General features: G+C 37.1%; 1 protein-coding gene across 2 annotated transcripts in view; it reads left to right on the top strand.

The window, feature by feature from the left end:
* LOC114366502 (tyrosine-protein kinase transmembrane receptor Ror) overlaps positions 1 to 19158 on the top strand; it is a 36269-nt gene that overhangs the window by 10095 nt on the left and 7016 nt on the right. For both annotated transcript variants that reach the window (XM_028323403.1, XM_028323395.1), the window contains exons 2-3: positions 18494 to 18563; positions 18932 to 19087. In XM_028323403.1, the coding sequence (XP_028179204.1) occupies positions 18494 to 18563; positions 18932 to 19087 (226 nt within the window). The remainder of the gene's footprint in view (positions 1 to 18493; positions 18564 to 18931; positions 19088 to 19158) is intronic.

Genomic DNA, 19158 nt, shown 5'->3' with positions numbered 1-19158 from the left:
GTGAGTATGCGAACCACTTTTTTGATAAAATCAAGGTGGTACACTTAATTGCTTTTGATCCGTGGTGTAGGTGGGGCACCTCTATAAGCTATTAAGCAGTTGTGTACTGCAAGATTCGGAGTCTTGGGTTTTGTAATTCCCAGTCCCATCTGGACAAAGAATTGAAAAGATACTTACACTGCGTACCTTTTTCCACTTTGGATATAGGACATGCATTCAACCTGTTTGTAGAAAATTAATATGGTCGCGTGCTTCGAAAGTCAACTTAATCCGCTGCCTATTGAGCCATGTCAGCAGCAATTTTGTTAAGCACAATCAATCGGGTAAAATACTGGCGCTATAAATCAACGAAACTTGTTTTTTAAAATGTAAATAATAATTAAGATGTCCATGTCGAAGATAAATACTGTCGTAGAGTCCCCAGTCGTGTTCCGTATAATAGCCCAATTATTCATCATAGAACAGGTTGCTAAGTGATTGCGAACATACTTCTTGTTACGGTAGAAATTTTTCAAACAGATAATATTGTATTAATTTGACCCCGAGGTCAGCTTGATTTATTGGAAGTAACCGTCTCCCCCAGTGGGGAATCGTACAGCATCTGTTCTGAGAATTCTTTAAAAATACAGAAATTGTTTGTAACTTTGTGGCTAAGATAAGGATGCGTAATCATCTAGTAGGTTATTATGCAAAGTTTAATATGGATCAGCATCAAATGTAGAGACGGCAGCATCACATGCAGAGTCAGCTTCGAAAGTAGAGAGATATTCATTGAAAATTCTGCTAGAAAAAGTCATACTTAATAATGAGAGTCAAACATTCCATTCGTTAGGCTTGTAATCGCCATAGTAAAACTGTCTTAGTTTGGGGTTAGTGAGAAAAAAGTAAACATAATTATTATCCACTTAGATCATGACTGTGTACAGTGTACACCAACCAACTGCGTACATACGAGTAAATAAGATTTTAGCATCATCTCATAAAAAGCTTAGGTTCACTTCAGAGCAACTTGGCTTGGTTAAAGAGACGTGCTTTTAAATTTTTTTTTGCAATTTATTACTCGGGTTTAGCTTTTACTGGATAGTCAAGGAAATAATTTACCCCAGGCGAAATAACCTGTGTGCATAACTCATGCCCTCAATGAGGGCTATCGTTTTAGCGCCCACCAGTTGGCGCCACTGTAGAGTAAGGTCCTGTCACTTGCTAGTCGCGAAGACAGTGGCGCCAACATGTGAGCGCTAAAGTGGTAGGAGGACTATCGCATTTGCACTCATCAAGATGGCGCCACTGTAGAGTAAGGTCCTGTCACTTGCTAGTCGCGAAGACAGTGGCGCCAACATGTGAGCGCTAAAGTGGTAGGAGGACTATCGCATTTGCACTCATCAAGATGGCGCCACTGTAGAGTAAGGTCCTGTCACTTGCTAGTCGCGAAGACAGTGGCGCCAACATGTGAGCGCTAAAGTGGTAGGAGGACTATCGCATTTGCACTCATCAAGATGGCGCCACTGTAGAGTAAGGTCCTGTCACTTGCTAGTCGCGAAGACAGTGGCGCCAACATGTGAGCGCTAAAGTGGTAGGAGGACTATCGCATTTGCACTCATCAAGATGGCGCCACTGTAGAGTAAGGTCCTGTCACTTGCTAGTCGCGAAGACAGTGGCGCCAACATGTGAGCGCTAAAGTGGTAGGAGGACTATCGCATTTGCACTCATCAAGATGGCGCCACTGTAGAGTAAGGTCCTGTCACTTGCTAGTCGCGAAGACAGTGGCGCCAACATGTGAGCGCTAAAGTGGTAGGAGGACTATCGCATTTGCACTCATCAAGATGGCGCCACTGTAGAGTAAGGTCCTGTCAATCGCCAGGGGTGCCAACTGTTAAGTATAAAAACGATAGCCCTCATTACTGGTTACGTTTAAATATTCAGAGGATAGCCTATTCTGAATAGGAGTATTGTCTGTTGTAGAGTCAGCGTCAAATAGTTCGTGACACCTAAAGTTTTTTTTTATGTGACAGGAGGCAAACGAGCAGAAGGATCACCTGTGTACCGAGTGTGAGTTTACATCAAACGCGCTCACTAGTGAGTGCGTAAAAAATGTATGAAAATTTTAGTTCTTGAACGTTTCTGCTAGGGACGCTGTGCAATCCTTCATACATTAAATGTCATTTTTTGACGCACTCACTAGTGAGCGCGTTTGATGAAAACTCACACTCAGCCCTCTGATCGTAAGTGATTACCGCCGTGTAAAGTGGCCAATAAGTTGACAACAGTCAACCTTATTGCAATAGGGATGTTTCCTGGGTCAAAAAGCAAGAGTTTTAATTAGTCCGTCAGTTAACTTATCCAAAAATACTCTACACGTATATTTCATTTTTTCAAACTAATGAAAATTTAAAGAGATAAAGTGCGCCAAAGTTCATAAGAAGAGGTCCGTGACGTCAATGCTTGCATAAAAGTGCCGCACGTTGTGACGTCGTGCGGAACTTCAACGCACCATAACTATTTGTTAAATTGACAAATTATTATTTAAATATTGACAAATATATATTAAAATATTGACAAATAATTATTTGTTAAATTGACAAATAAAAATATACGTGTCCAATATTTTTTGATATTAAACATGACGGACTAAAAATTTTTTTTTAGGAAACTAGCCGATTGTACAAAGACGTGTTGCAAACTTTTTGGTTACTTTGGGTGTCACGAACTATTTGACGCTGACTGTAGCAGACACCAATGTAGCTAAATATTGTGGCATCATAAATAGTTGTAATAAATGCTAATTTGCAGTAGTTATATTTGATCAGATATGCCGACTGTACCGAACAATAACACAGGTCAAGTGCGAGTTAGTCATGCTCGAGGTTTGTCCCCTCCTTTCCTCTCTTAAAAAATATAAGTGGGATCCAAAACAAACTTAACTTCTGATTTTAAGCACACGTTTTTCCTTATAAAATGTAAGTTTTTACATAAGGTTTTTACAAATTACAACATTCGGATTTATTCCTGCTTACGAGATCTTGATAGTTACTAATTATTCATGATCTTAAGTCAAACAGCCCTCTACATCTTTAAGTTTAATTTTCGAGGTTGAGATAAACGTGCCGCCGAATTTTTATTGTGTTTACTTGGATACCTTGCAATACTCGTATTTTCAGGGTTCCGTACCACAAAAGGAAAAAAAATTAGAATAATTTGGCGGTCCTTATTAAGGCACAAGTAAAAGAAAAGCGGAAAATTGATAATTTGTTGATTCGCCACAAATAAAAACATTTATTTTGCAATTACACACTTATTTGCAACACTAAGATCTGTCGATGTAGTAGGGAATTTAGTGCAAGAACCCCTCCACTTTGGTATAGAAGGCTCATTTTTGCAACAGTGGTTTTTTGGGTGCTCCTGAGTGGATTTCCGTCGGTAGACATCGGGAGCCCCCCCTGTGGTAGCAGGGGGAGGGGGGGCAAGTTTCCTTCCGTCGCGCTTTACTTTAAGGCCCATATCTTCAAAACTATGGGTGTTAGGACAAGTGTGGTATCATTTTCGGATGATTAAAGGATGGCGAATTCATTTCNTAATGTAAGTATTACAAGTTTGTACGGAACCCTCGCATTGTTTTGCTCCATTTATTACCTCTACACATCTTGGGAAAATAAATCAAGGTTACTTTTTTTTGCGATTAGTATTGAAACCTAAATAAAAACCTTTCAGCCCGCAAATAAAAATACAGTTTACATACTTACCTAATTTCAGTGCTTTAAAATTTTTAATACTGTGATATTCGTCCTTGCATGAAAATTCTATATCCCCAAAATATTTCAGTGGATATTCTAACACATAATTTTAAAACAGTGCAAGTTTTCACGTTTCGCGTCATGCATGCGTTTTTAATTAAACGCCAGGGATGATATTTTTTGGATTAAAAAGATACCTACTCAATTTGAAAAATGTTTTTGAGTAGGTATATTAGTCACTATTATTATAAACAAAATAATTTCTTTAAATTCATTGATTTGTAAATTGGTATTAAAAAGGAACTTTAAATTAATAAATCATTAAGGTCTGAAAATTGTTAATTAAAATTGTTAATAACTTTAAAATCGGTAAATGCCTACTCTCAATATTAATTAATGTTGACTTGGAACCTCATAATATTTCATTGTCTAAGAAGAAGACGATTTTGTCATTGAAAGTTATTCAGGTGACAGTAAATTTAATTAAGATAATTCTTAGAAATTTATTATTTAACTATTTCTGAGTAATGAAATCAGAAAGTTAAGTAAAAATCTAGAGAAAAACGTAATTTTATTTACTGATATTTGTTATCTTTCTTTGAAAATTTAATTTAAATCTAGGCGTCTACTGTGTCAATTAATCGATCCATATTTCTTATATTTTTATTTTCATAAAGTGAACAGCATAAGCACAGCATAAAAGGTAATTTTTATGTTGCCTTTGCGCAGGCCTCCAAGGTCACACTGATAGTCGCTGCAGAACTAACTATGTAGAGATGCGGGCAACGTAGGACCGATTCCGAGACCTCTCCCAATCATGAGGAAATCATTGTCTAGCAGTGGACGTTCCTGTCGTTGAAACGAAGTACTTACGCCGGTATTCACAAACGATGCTCAGCAAGTCGAACGCAGAGCTCTGTGATTGGTTCGTGTTACCCTGTGCGTCCACGCGCACTGTGAGACCTGAGTAATGTTTGTGAATCTGTTTCATATATTAGAATATATTTTAATTAGTAGGACTATGCTTTTTTCTGAAACTTAATTCAAAATGATGTCTTTACTCTCTACATCTGCATTTCGTCCCTCTCAAAGGGTGTCCAACTTAATTTATTTATTCAAGCAAAAACTACTTTTGCTGCCCTACTAACAAGACTAAAAATGCTTGCAAATCGAATATGTAGATAGAACAAAATGAGTTTTTTTCTTGGTTTGTTTCGCGCAGAAATAGCCAATATCGACGTCGGCGTTAAGTGCTAGACGACAGTCGAATAAACAGAGTGGCCGGCTCAAGGGCGTACGCGTTTTTCTATACTACAGAGTCTAAAGATTCTAAGCGCGCACGCAGGGTTTGCACCAGACGTAATGGGAAAAACCTTATACTTACACTGAACAACAACTTTTTAAGGATATATTATAAATATTTTGTTTTTGAGGCCGTGTGCTTTCCGCATGGAAGGTAGGACTCTTCTTGTCTGTGCCATAAAAGGCGACAAAGTGGCAAATAAGGGAAAATCAAGCCTCCCCATAATCCGTCTGGCCAACATGGGGAGGGTAGGTCAAATCCTCTATCTAAGTACCTCTGGTAAATTATTACTTCGTCAGTGGAGACTAAACGATGATGATGAATCGTTATCTAATCAGTCTCTATTGCTCTACATCAGTTTCTTACTTTATTTAGATTTATTAAACGGGGATGATCTCAAATAAAAATATGGAAACAAACGATAATTCTGCAACACAAATGCAAGCCCTATCTTAGTAGTCTTCCTACGCACCTTTCGCTAATTCATACAGGCCTAGAGGTAACAATATTTCAAATGATTATCCCGCGGGCGTTCCAAAAGTGGCGCAGGCGCACCTTCACGCGCCATTACTCGCCGATGATTGGGGCGGGGCTAGATTTGTCATCGTTAATTTAAAATATTGTTTCCAAATAAATTTATCAATAACAATTAGTTATTATGTCTAGTCTTAGCTGTAGACTTTGTTTGTTTTGACAATGATTGATTTTGGCATAGCTATCTTTTGCAAACGTTGCCATAATAAGTTGCGTAACAGAGATATTTTCTAAATACTTAATGGAGCTTTTCTTGTAGTTCTTTCTCTGGAGTTATTTCTTAATTACTTAGTTCTTTGTCTCTTTCATTTGGTTTCTTTTTTTATTATTAAATACAGTTTACTTGTAAATTATCCGAGGTATTAATAAAATATTCATCGGATACAAGACTTCAATCTCTCTGAAAAAAGTTCAAAGGAGTTCTCATGAAACTCTTATACTATTTGCAATTCTCGAATCTGCCAATAACATACGTTTAACATTTTCAAAGTTAAACGGTATCTAAATTGATAAAGTTAGAACACCCTGAGCAGTCAAGCGTTTGGGGTGATTTAAAAATGTATGACTTTAAACTTTTACCTAAGCATCTTTTAACAAAAGCATATCGTGAAGAAAATTTTTGACTACAGAATAAGTACCTTAACTAACTTGAAAACTTACTACAAGTTTGAAACTAAATAAGGCAAGTGTTGAAGTAGGTAAAAATGGATGATCAGAAAAGATGTTTCGGGGCTTGTTTTTATCTAGAAATCGACTTTGAGAACATTATATAAAGTTTTTAAAAATCAACTCTTGTTACCAACATTTCGATGATTTAGAACCAGGTAATTTCGTAGTTAAATGTATTTTCAGATTTAATACACCTACTTACCTATTGTTACTGAAATTAATGTGCAATTTAATTTTTAATCTTTTAAACAAACCTCGATTGTGTGTAACAAACAAAAAGTTTGCGAAGTTTATATTGAAATTCCACTTTTTCGCCCTGAGTATTGACCGCAATAAATTGTTTACATTTCAATAAATTGAAGCTGTTGTTTAAAATAGCAAAGAGCGATCTTGAAATAAAAGTGATCACATTAATCTGTTGCTTGCTACTTACACCTTCGTAAATTGGTTTATTCTTTAAATCCAAACATTTTTACGCTACACTGTTAAAATAAAAAATGGAATGGACATAAAGAAGCTAAAGCAGTGTTCTTCTTTGATAGAAATTAAATAGTTTTATGAAAATCACCATCTTCCATATCTGTTACGTGTTTGCGGGTTGAGAGTATACTTACATTTGGCCCTGTGTACAATCGTGATCTTCACAATATGTAGAGATTTTTTGCTTGCTACAGTTTTATGCATTAGTAGAGCGACTTTATTCCTGTCAGTTGTTTGAGACACTGCAGACTACACTACAGCATAATATCTCGTATATCAACGTAAAATTAAGTTTGATTGTATGTACCTATATGGCTTAATACTACATAATTATGTTTATGTAGTTAGCTCGTATCACTCTGATCACGTAATACATTACAAGTCAATCTTGGTTTGAGTACCTAATCAATCAGCGGGATAGAACACAGCCTTGCTTGATCTCTCAGAGATTGAAAGATTAGAAATACTAAACGATTTTTGCATAACAACCCCGTTGTTTTTGTTGTCTGTTCATAAATTGAACATGAATATTCAGTGGATAACAGAAATTCGAAGAACAAATCACATTTAATGTTAAATAAATATTACTTTTTGTTATTGGGAAATGAATGCGAAATCCAAACAAGAATAACATTAACTACGAGAATAAGCTTTGCTTCTGACTAAAGTGTAATGTTTGGTTTTATATTTATAAACAAACACAATATTATTAGCCTGTAAGCGATATGTGTTAACTTGATTTACTTGGACTTTATGGGAATCGAATATCCCATGTTAGGGCGTATTTTATTAGCTAATAGAGTTCCTGATAGCTTATCTTTTGGTTTTACAGACCTCAGATCTAGCAGAAAAAGTCTCCAGTAAAAAGCACCCTCTATATTATGTCATAAAACTTTATGAAACTTTAAGAGGAGCCGATAGGCATGCCAGAAAAAATACAGTCACAAACACACCTAGCTGACCATGAAAATCGCGCTTTTTACACCCAAGATGTCATGTCTCATACATTTGAAGCCAAAGTTGATCAAAACTTTTCCCTAGTAAAAAATCAAGTGCAACCTGTTTGTTCTACCTACTAGGTGGACCGACGATCTCGTAAAGGTCGCGGGAAGAGCCTGGATGCGGGCAGCGCAGGACCGTGCATTGTGGAAAACCTTGGAGGAGGCCTTTGTCCAGCAGTGGACGTCATTTGGCTGAAACGAACGAACGAACGAACGAACGAACCTGTTTGTTCTAAATCTATTGGCATTGCACAAGAGTTGCAGTGCTAGTTCATTGCAATATCTAATTAAAGGTTCATTGTTGTGTGGGTATGTGGGCCGGGCCGTGCAAGTGGGACGTGGTTCCGAAGTCAGCGTGGCCAACAATTCGCGTGGCCCAAATTGATTTCCGCAATAGGTGCGTACGCGCATGTCAGTATCCCGCGGGCTAATCCCAGGTACAGCTGACAGCACATTATGTGGCAAAATAGCTCCTATTGTGGCTACATAAGATGCTATAAATTGTACCTTTGCCATCATCTCTACAATGTCGAAAAAAGTTTTAGGTTCAAGGTGCAATGTGTCATCATGCATCATCCTGAACAAAATATGGCTCACAGACGCAGACTCTGGCGATAGAGCTTCGTGCTTGCTTATCAATCATTTATTCAGTGACACCAAGAATGTTAAACTAATCAAACCCTTTAGTCTCATGACTTTTACATACACGGACTCTACTATAAAAGGAAAAACAATTTATAGAATAACTGTTTAATTTAATAAGTAATAAATTAAATCCAAGTTTCCAAGTCAAAGTCCATACGAACGGAAACTATTCAAAACATAATTATGCTTCAATTGCAGCGATTACCTCGTGCTAGATGTAAGAATTTTCCTCTCTAGTGCATTGCCAACGTTTGGTCTGCGCATCGAATTCCAGCGCATCCTCGCAGTCCGGCGCTTTCTCTGAGATAGCGCGAAAGCACCTAAGCCCTTATAAGTACACACGTCATGTAATTTTCTCTCCAATCGAACGTTTGCAATTCAATTCCCCGCCTGACCATTTATGACACCGATCGTATTCCACAGTTCATTGGTCAGGTTACGGCCCATTACGGAACCGTCCAAACATTGTATCTACGTTAAACACTCCGCCTAGATGCCGTGCACCAACGTGCCGACACCTGTATTTATTTTATGTTCATAATTTCGCACAAATTACATCAGAATAAACAACGCTTACCAAAATAACATTAAGAGAATTCAGGGCAGCGGTAAAACATTCCCAGCAGAATTTTATTGGACATAAACCTGGATAAGCCATTTCGTAAACCGCAATACAATTGTATGTCAAACTGCATCCGAACTATTTTTATGTGAAAAGTTAAAACTACGATCGGTAGATCAAAGCCGGGCTCGGCCTTCGCGGAAGATTTATTAAAAATAAACACTTATGCTGCGCGGAATGGCGCGTTTACGGGTAGATGGTATAATAAAAAGTGTTCTTTTTGACACCAATCTGGTGTTTATTATTTGGGACAAATGTGACCCGCCGCTGTAACCCTACACCGCGCCGCGTGTCGACCGACGCCACTCATGTTGTTTGATCTACTGAGAGCTTTTTAAACTTTTTATGTCATAGTTTAGTGCGCTTTAGGCGCCTTTATTGCCGAGTAAACATCTCGGTGTGATCTGTCATCCAGCCGCCCGCATCTTAACGAACCTTTCTTCTATTCTAACACTTCACTATTATAGATTTTTCTGTTTTGACAGGCGGTATTTGTCTGAGTGGGTGTTAAGGCAATCAAAACATCCAGATGATTTACTTATCTAGCCAATAATACGCACAGGGTGTGGAACTGTAAGTTTACTTTCTTTCTGAAAATGTACATTGATATCTTACGTTATCAATATTTAAGGTAGAGTTACCTTACCTTACTTATGGCGTCCTTAATAATTATTACAAAACCTGTACACTGGGTATAAGTAGCTTTATCAGCAATCAATTACTGATGGATACAGACTATGTAAATAAACAAAGGATTGATTCGTTTATCTTAAAACAAGTGTAATGCTTGATATGTTGTTGATGTTTCAGGAAGACTGTTGTTATGCTGAAAGCCCAGTTGGTTCGGACCGGCCGTGTTCCGACACATTGGGAAAATAGACAGACCATAATGTTATAGGAGCGGGACGGGTTTATGCCGTGCGCACCAGTAACAAGTAAATAGCACATGTATAAATGAACATCTAATATGATATAAAATCGTTCTAATTGAGTGATGATATTAAGGACTTGGTTGAAAAATTAGATAGTATTATTTCAGAGATCAAGCGATAAAAGCTCCTCAGAGCTTGTCCCAAAAGCTACTATTCCATAATACTCTAACCCCCTTATTAATAAAAGTTACACCCTAGTTAAGCTCTGCTCTGGCTTAAATTGACAATTAATATGGAAATATAATTTTAATCCAGAGTTCCTAGGTGTAACTTTTTATTAATAAGGGGTAAGATTTTCCACGAGTTATATTACTGAAACTATTTAAAATTTTAATAACACTTGGACTCTCCTTTTAAGCTCCACTTGCGTCAGGAAATATGTATAGGATTGTTCCCTCCTGCTGCATCCCATCCGACGCTAAGCGGTCGGATTTTTAAATAAACATTTTTAATGATCGGCCCGCGCTGCCACCGCGCCAGGTGTGCGCAGGCGGCGGGTCGGGCCCTCCCGCACCTACTTCTTTTGTTCCTAAAACAGTAACCCACTTATTCTAAGAATTCTAATTCCCTTGACATGCATCATCTTTATTTAATGAGATGAAAGCGAGCAACGTGCGAGCATCCCATTTGATTAATGCTAATTCTGCCACGTCCACCAATTAATTCTCCGGCCATCCCTCAAACCTGAGGACGCAGGTCGTTAGTAAACTTTACCCACCTATTTAACGTTTTCCCAAGCGTTTCGAAGAAACAGGCACATAGTCAAAGAGTAAAGGTTACTAATTGATTTTGCAGAGTGGGGAGTAAATAATGAAGATTATTTAGCTTGCTAATAAGTAGAAGGCCTGTCCTATACCTACCGAAAGTTTAGCAACCTTAGCTTACTTATTTAATGTAATATTGAAAAAGAGGCTGACAAAGATGACTGAGTTTCTTCCGCCACTTCTGAGCACCAGTATGTGCTCCCGAAGTGGTGGTAGGGCAAGCTATATTTATGACGTGTATGTGTGCCCTGGAAAGGGCCTATGTACTGAATAAACTATTTTATTTGTTTATTTATAAGTCACTTTTTCAGCTACTTATAAGCACTGTCAAAGAGTACATTTAATAGATAATAGATTTAGATGAGTTAAAGAACAGCTACTAACGCCTTCAGACGTTCACAGTTTGCTTGCTGCCATATTTTAATCACGCACAAGGTATTTCATCAAAATGAAATAAGACGGAAACTTTGAGTCATAACATTTGCATCTTATTTATAGTTAACGAACGATACACCACACATCAATATGTCAGTGTTAGGATCGAAAACAATGGTTTCAATAATTTGTTGTATTGTTTCGCTATTGAGCAAGTTGTCGTTTCTTCGGGCGTTATTGTGAGGTGTTATTTATATTGTAATCTGTCAGAATGTCACGTGGGTGCCCTCGTAAGTTTCAACATGGCCGCCAATGAGATGTTCAGATAGATAACGAAAACCGATATCCGGTCATTTTGAAAACAGAAAGACGTGGGTGGAGGTGGGTGAAGATGACGATAATGGGCGTAATGCAAAGCGAGACGCTCGGAAACACCCATCTCCATACGTAATCGCTCGAAACTACAATTAGCTATTGTTAAAGTGAAATAGTGGGTAGTTTTCGAGGAAAACTGTATGACGTGCAATTAGATTTTATGAATTACATTCAAGGAAGGATTGAACAACTTCCTACAGTTAGAGTCGGACTCTTACAATCGAAAGAAGGTTTAATAGCGAATAATTCGTAATTATTAAGACACATTGATAGAAAAATCATACCAATTGTTCTCTCACAACACGTTAACTAGAACTCCAGGCTATAGCATGTTTATCTAAACACAAACAACCAAACAATAACAGTAAAGATGACACAACATTCAATAAACTAAAATCTAAAGTAGAGCTACGGTCGGGCCAGCAAAGGTTAGTAGGTATGTAAATTGATAGAGCTGCATCGCGTCCCAACTGTAGGTTCCTACTCGTACCGCTTAATAAACTCCGATTCTATAGTTTGACAGCTCCGAGAGGTTAAGTCTTTACTAGACTTAAATAGGATTACCAATTGTAAAATACGGCATTACCCGCCCAGCTCGCACTTAGTATTACATAATAATATTAGCGTATATTGTAAATTGAATTACCTATAATAAATAAAAGGATAATAATAGTGACTAAGTTTATCCCCCGCTTATTTTCAGTGCTGAGTTATGGTAGAGCTATAATTAGCACGAATTTCTCCCCAAATTAATTCTGTAAAGTTTAATAAAGTTAAAACTTCTATAAAGTTTCTATAACTTTAGGAGGGGTCATCAATTAATTCGTAACTCAGGTTAATAAACTAGGAAGTCAGGATTATATGATAGTAAAAAGAACAAGGATGTAGAGTGACTTAAACAGTGAGGCATTCGCATTTAAATCCTTACCAAAAGCGACATTAAAAAAATCCTAATATTTTCAGCAAATTCATCATTTCTAAGATGTTACCTGACTACACTCTAGGCCAAAGCTAGTGCCTGGCGGAGTCACGTTCTAACTCACGATAAGATCTGGGATCGGAATAAAATAAAACCAAAACCAGTAATTTCTAGTTGCGCCTTTAGCAATTGATTTCCCTACCTCGATAGTAAACTTATCTGACTATACAATAAATATAAACGCTAAGTCGATAGTCGATTCATTGTGCAGGGTTGCACTTTCTTCCCTATAAACTTCAGGCGTTGTTGGGCTTGCTTGATCCCTACTTCAGGTTTCCTTACCATTATCTGCTTGACAGATTCATTTGCGCGATTTTATCTAGCACATTATTGATTTTAGTATTAAGATACTGAGCTTGTATAGTGTCAGGAATCAGCTAGTGCATTGGGCTGGACACCATGAGTGAGAAATTGAATTTATAAGTGGAGATTATCCTTTAACTGATAAGTAGAGGGAATCCCTTTGCTTACATAATAATAATCTGAATTTACTCGTCTATGTTTGCTCATAAAGTTTCATATTACCAAGGATGTTACAGTCTTCATCATTAGAAGAAACTACCTAATAGGAGACATTCTTTTCTTTTACTGGAAAATTGTCCCATCCACGTGCCAGTATTTTTAAGTGCAACTTTGTTTTGAAAACCTACTTCGCGATACCTAATTGCCTGGACGAGCTACGGTGGGTCTTCTACTGAATACCTTCCATACGAGACATTCAAAATAATAAATTGAGTCGTTTGATAGTTATATTACTTATATTGCCAGTCATGTCTCACTAAGATGCTTTAGTCACTTTGCCAGCAAACGTTACTGACTTTTACTTTGACTACAAATTACTTGATTGTCCAGTTGTAGGCTATTCGACTTGAGGTTCTATTCCATAAACATTTCACTTAACAACACAAGTACACAACACCTAACATAGTAACTATTGTCATTATTAAAAACATTAATTGGGAACAATCAAAGGTTTTCTTTAACAGTACCTTTTTTTACCAAAATTCGTATGCAAAGTTCGTATTTCATTATTTCCTACTTTGCATAGTTTATTATCCGATCTAAAGTACCCCGTAGTCATCCAGTATATAAATAAGAGTAGAATGGGTAATTTCGAGCCTTTTAAAAAAAAAGTTTATTACCGTAGCATTTTTTGTCATTTTAACTACATTTGTAAGAATTCCCGTGCGATATGGCTTTAAAATGCTGCGCCTGCGCCCAATAAAGGCGACGTCATTGTTGCGCGCGCGGCCGTATCGATCACATTTCACCCGCCACAATGAGCCGCTCGTTAACCACACTTACCGTTAGATGAATGCCCACTGATTGTGCAATACCTAAGAATCTAAGATCTAAGTATGGATATTGTTACACGTCCAGCGGAATATCCGATCGTAAATCCATATTATCGTGTTCATAATGGAGAAATGAATGGAACTATAAAACAACATTTATGGGTTACGTTTGGATAATAGTACTCGATTGGTTAGGTTACCGACGAATTGTGTAAAACTCGTATTATCTGATCTAGAAAAGAAAGGGTTAATAGATTCAAATAACTTTAAACAACACAACAACACTCGTAACTACGAAACCTCACAAACTGATTTGTCTGAACAAAATCTACAAGAACTTACCTACTACATCCGACATTAACTTGTGGATGTTACGAGTTTCGCAGAAGTTTTAGGTCATCTTGTTACCAAGAGCAAAATCTTCGTCCTTCCTAAAACTTAGGTATCTTACTTATCTCAGTTCAGAGATTTTATGTAAAGAGTTATTTTGGTTTAACCTTTATGAGTGTTTTCGTTAGTCTTTTATTTTCTTTTTCTTTCTTTGTCAAGTTTTTCTTTTAACTTAACACCGGCAATGCTAACGCAAAGGTAACTAAGTAGGTACAATAGAAAAAAAAGTTTTCTCTATTAGGAAGTGGTTTCTCTGAGGGTGGGTAGCTGTTAGGTTTTAATGAAATTTTATTTGATTACGCCTGAAGAGAAGCGCCTTAGAGTAGGCGCACACCGTTGATTTTTCGTCGGCCGATAGTTTAGTCGTGCTGTTGATCAGTATGGGCATGTATGGGAGTGCGCACACTACGCCGATTCGATTTGGCTGATTCTTCATACAATTTGAAATGGGGCACAACTATCGGCCAACTAAAAATCAACGGTGTGCGCCTACTCTTACTGTAACAATAACTTTTAGTGAAAAGAAAATGAAAAGTCAGTCATGATTTATTTATTTATAGTGACGCAAGTTAAAAGTAAGTACCTAATATAAAAATAATGCCTGAAAGCGGGTGTTTGAACTTTTTAATGTATAAAGCACGTGGAAAAAGCTTATGCATACTGAAATATCTGCGTTTGCGTAGTTTATAGTCATAATAATGCGCTTGTAACAACTACGTAACTGGCAATAAAAGTTACGCGTACGTTGATTCAAACGAACTACCCACGTCAGCTGGTGTAGAGATCTGCTTCATAATGCTATTTTAACAATACATTTTAAACACAGTCAACTTTATAATTTGTACGAAAAGATTCATAGACAATAAGACATACAAATTGTTGTAGGTACTCTACCTTAGTCAAAATATATGTGTCTTGGCCGTTTTGTTACTTACTAATTTATAAAGGGTGAATAAATTTTTCACCTTACACCCATATAGAGTTTGTGGTGAAGTGGCGAGTAGATAGAGTTAGAGGCTCTACGTGAGATCTGAAAACTTTTTCACGGTGCGAACCATAGGTACCTATAGAAGTAATGGTCTCGTCTTGGCAATACTTCACATGAAAATGTTTTAGTGGGATCCAATCATTCTTCATTAAATTACGATAAATACTACGTACCTACTTAATAATTTCATTCTTGGATGGCTTGTCTCTATGTATGTAATTATTTTTAATAACTGTTATAAAAAGTCATATAAGTTTTATTATCAAAATTTTGTTCAATTTTCTTTTGTTATCTGTTTTTAAAGAGGACAAAAGGGCGTTAGTCATGCCACAGGTAGTACCAAAAATTCTGAAATTAAGCTTTAGTTGAATGTTTAAGAGGTAATAAAGCAATTCAATCTACGTTCAAGCTTCTTTTTCGGAGTTTCAAGCGAAATTCTTTTTTACTCAATATTGTATAATAAAAAGTAATAAGTAGGACTTACTTAGGTAGAGTTTTTCAGAGAAACTGAGTTGAATCAATGAGGGGCTTCTTTTCTTCAAATCAACTCGTGCGCCCATAATATGAATTGACACACATCACAATTTATTCGATACAGGTAGGTATGTGTTTGGTCCAATTATCGAAATTCGAACATTCACACGCTTGACGCTATGCTTAAATGAGTTTGGTTCGAGCTTGAGCTTTGTTTCGTAGCCCTTATGTCAGATTATCGTCATAAGTTACGAAAGTGTGCACATCACTACACCTTTAGGAAAACAGAAGCTCCCTGCTCCCTGGTTCCATTATTGGGACTCCAATGACAATTAGATTCTACACGTGTCTCCTCAAAATGTGGACTATAGCTTTCACGATCACACGTGTTTCAATTTCAGCCTGCACGAAGCTCACGTAAATAATGCAACGCTGTACGTTTTGATTTCGAACAAGCGGTGTTTGATTAAGCCAGTGGGGGTTCGCATAATCAAACGAGTGATTTCAGGATTTTGAAAACAGCTTTTCTCTAGAGACTAGGCGCGATGGTGTTTTTCTTTTCGGGAAAAGGAAATCCACTGAAGGCAATCATGTTTTAAGTCCTTTCCATATTGCTGAATCAGTCATGACAGTTAATGTTAATTTTGATAAAATGTTGTCCTCTTACTTTCATAACTTCAAACCTAAGTTCTTTCACACCATAACTGAAGTCAGATAAATAATTAATTTTAGAATATCATGAAGGCCAAATTACACATAAGTAGCCTCAGCATTTGAGAGAATGAAGAAATCGTATTCAGCACAGCTGTTTTATTTTTACCACACTATTATTACAAGTAGTTATTGATTGCCCAAATTAACACATTGTTTAGTCTGTGAATGGTGCTCTTAGGAACTTTAATCTTCATTGAAGATGTAAAGTTGTTATTTTATTCCATCAATCAATTTTATCAATTAAGTCATTAGGAATTGAGTATTTTGCACACATTCGGGGTTTATAAGCTTACTTTAATTTCAAATTAAAAGTTGGATTCTTCTGCTCAATTTTAATTTTACAGAAGAATGCCAAGTGCATTACAGTTTATGATAGCTGCGATGTACTTACTTACGGCAGCATGTTTGCCGCTTGTATAGGCACAGAAGTGGATGTTATTGACGCCGAAGACATAAACTTTGAATTTATATCAATAATTCACTTATGTACAATGATATTATTGATTTATCGTAACCCCGGGCCGGCGGAGCGCGGCCACTCACGATAGCGTGGCCAAAATAGACTTACGGCGAACATCTCCACCGGCAGGAGATAACGCACGCTGCCCAATCGTCTTATTTTTATTTTATTATTATAAACCACTTACAAGACCATACAACCAGCATTACGTTAAATAAAGAGCAAGTAGCTCGTAAATCATTCGTAGCGTCGGACCCTGAGTACCGCTATGATCAGATAACTCGTTGTTTACCTTAATCGCGACAATAGATGCATCAGAATGCCTCAACTAATTAGCAGTCAGATACGTGTGTGCCAATTAATATGAAAATGTAAGGACATTTTAATTGACAGCAAATGAGTTGCCCAAGCTCTTTGTTATGGATGGCGTGTGGCAGTGCAAGGCTTCATGTGGGAATGCGAATCTGCCCATACGTGTCTGATATTTGATTGTGTGTCAAATAGGCTATGTGAATGGCTCTTTTCGTGTGCCTCGAGTTTTCCTCTTTTCCTCTTGATATCCGAAACCTTACTTTCCATTTAAAAAAAGATATATAAGACCAAAAATAAAATGTTTTGATATAATAATGACAATTTTATATAGCTTCATTCATCGTGATATAAAATTTAGAAAAACATATCTAAAATTTGGATGTTTTTGTGCTTGTTGAAGCTTTTCAAATGATCACAAACAAGTATCGACATTTATCGTAAACATAGTGTCCATTGTTAGGTATCTATTTTCTGTTAAAGCTATTCAACAGCCTGGATATCAAGTTACGGTGGATTTCATATACTAAACGATTGTAGAACTAGAGCAAGAGCGTTTGTTGCATAATATCCTTGTTATTTTGTAGTAAATGTTAGTTATTTATTTACTATTTAAAACGCGATTCGAGGCTAAAAAAATACAAACGAGAATTTCAGATCTCATTCATTCATAGAATCCTCGCGAAAAAAGTAAATTATAATTTTCAGAGAAACGCCGATAAACACTTTAGTTTGTACAAATAAAGTAGGTATACAAGAGTAGAGGGCAATTTCGGTAGAGGGCGGACGGCGGGAAACCGCGTGAAATGAAAAAGGGCTACCTACGTTCGGAAATACTTATAATTAAGCCTGCAAGATATGCTCTTCTATACTAATATTATAAATGCGAAAGTAACTCTGTCTGTCTTGCTTTCACGCCTAAACCACTGAACCGATTTTCATGAAACTTGGCATATTATAGAGATAGTTTGAGTCCCGGGAAAGGACATAGGATAGTTTTATCCCGGTTTTTGAAACAGGGACGCGAGCGATAAAGTTTTTTTGTGACAGACAAAATTCCACGCGGGTGAAGCCGCGGGCGTAAAGCTAGTTTTCTATATTATAACAAGGTTATGGATAGAATGATCAATTATTTGTTTGGTTACAGGCTACCATTACAGAAACATAGTGCCACTAACTGGCACCCTTATGTTACAACTAGCTTTTGCCCGCGGCTTCACCCGCGTGAAATTTAGTTTGTCACAGATCTTCATAAATTATAGCCTTTATGCTATTCTGGGTTAGAAACAATAATACTGTAAAGTTTCATCAAAATCCGTTCGGTAGTTTTTGCGTGAAAGAGCAACAGACATCCAGACATCCAAACTTTCGCATTTATAATATTCTTCTTATAATATTATATTAAAGTAGGATGTGTTAACGTAATGACATTAATTAAACGTTATTGTTTCAGCGCCTACGAGACAATGGAGGCAAACGCGCGAGAGTGGCGAGGGAGGAGGCACGGGACCAGACGGTTACAGGTAAGTAAAAATAATGAATTAAGTTTTACTTAGTACCTAATTGGGTACATCCTTTCTATTTTAGATATTTTATGAGCTAGAAGCAGTTCTTTACATGACAGTTAAGTAACTATCAGTTACTTAAGTATAAGTAAGTATTTCTCTATTAGGGGCGCGTCGTCAAAGTACCTAATAATTTTAGTCTCAACCGTCAATAGATGTTCAAATCCAATAAAAGAATATGGTCTATTGGTGGTGAAGTTATGAGAATAGAAAAATAGTGCAGGGTAGCTTTCATAAAACATAAACGAATTTCTTTTTCCTTTTTGAGATACCCTTGCTTTTGATGTTTGCGAATTACCTACTTTGAGCAAAATTTTATTTTTCAGGGAAACTATTCAAAGGCCCGTGCTTGCCCCAGTCTTGCCTCGGAGGCGTCGAGGAGGTGGCCTGTGTGCCTCTGAATAACAACACGACGCACTACTGCCTGTGCACCTCAAACGGTCTGCCGCCCACTAGTGACTTCAAATGCCCTAGGAGCACAGGTGACTATGGTTTCTAAGGCTGAGTTGCTCCACCTAACTTTAACCGTAACTATAACGATAACACTGGTCAT

Source organism: Ostrinia furnacalis, unplaced genomic scaffold (genome assembly GCF_004193835.3).
Source record: "Ostrinia furnacalis isolate ACB-3 unplaced genomic scaffold, ASM419383v2 OfSCF0069, whole genome shotgun sequence".
Lineage (NCBI taxonomy): Eukaryota > Metazoa > Arthropoda > Insecta > Lepidoptera > Crambidae > Ostrinia > Ostrinia furnacalis.
This window is presented reverse-complemented; position numbering and strand designations above follow the sequence as displayed.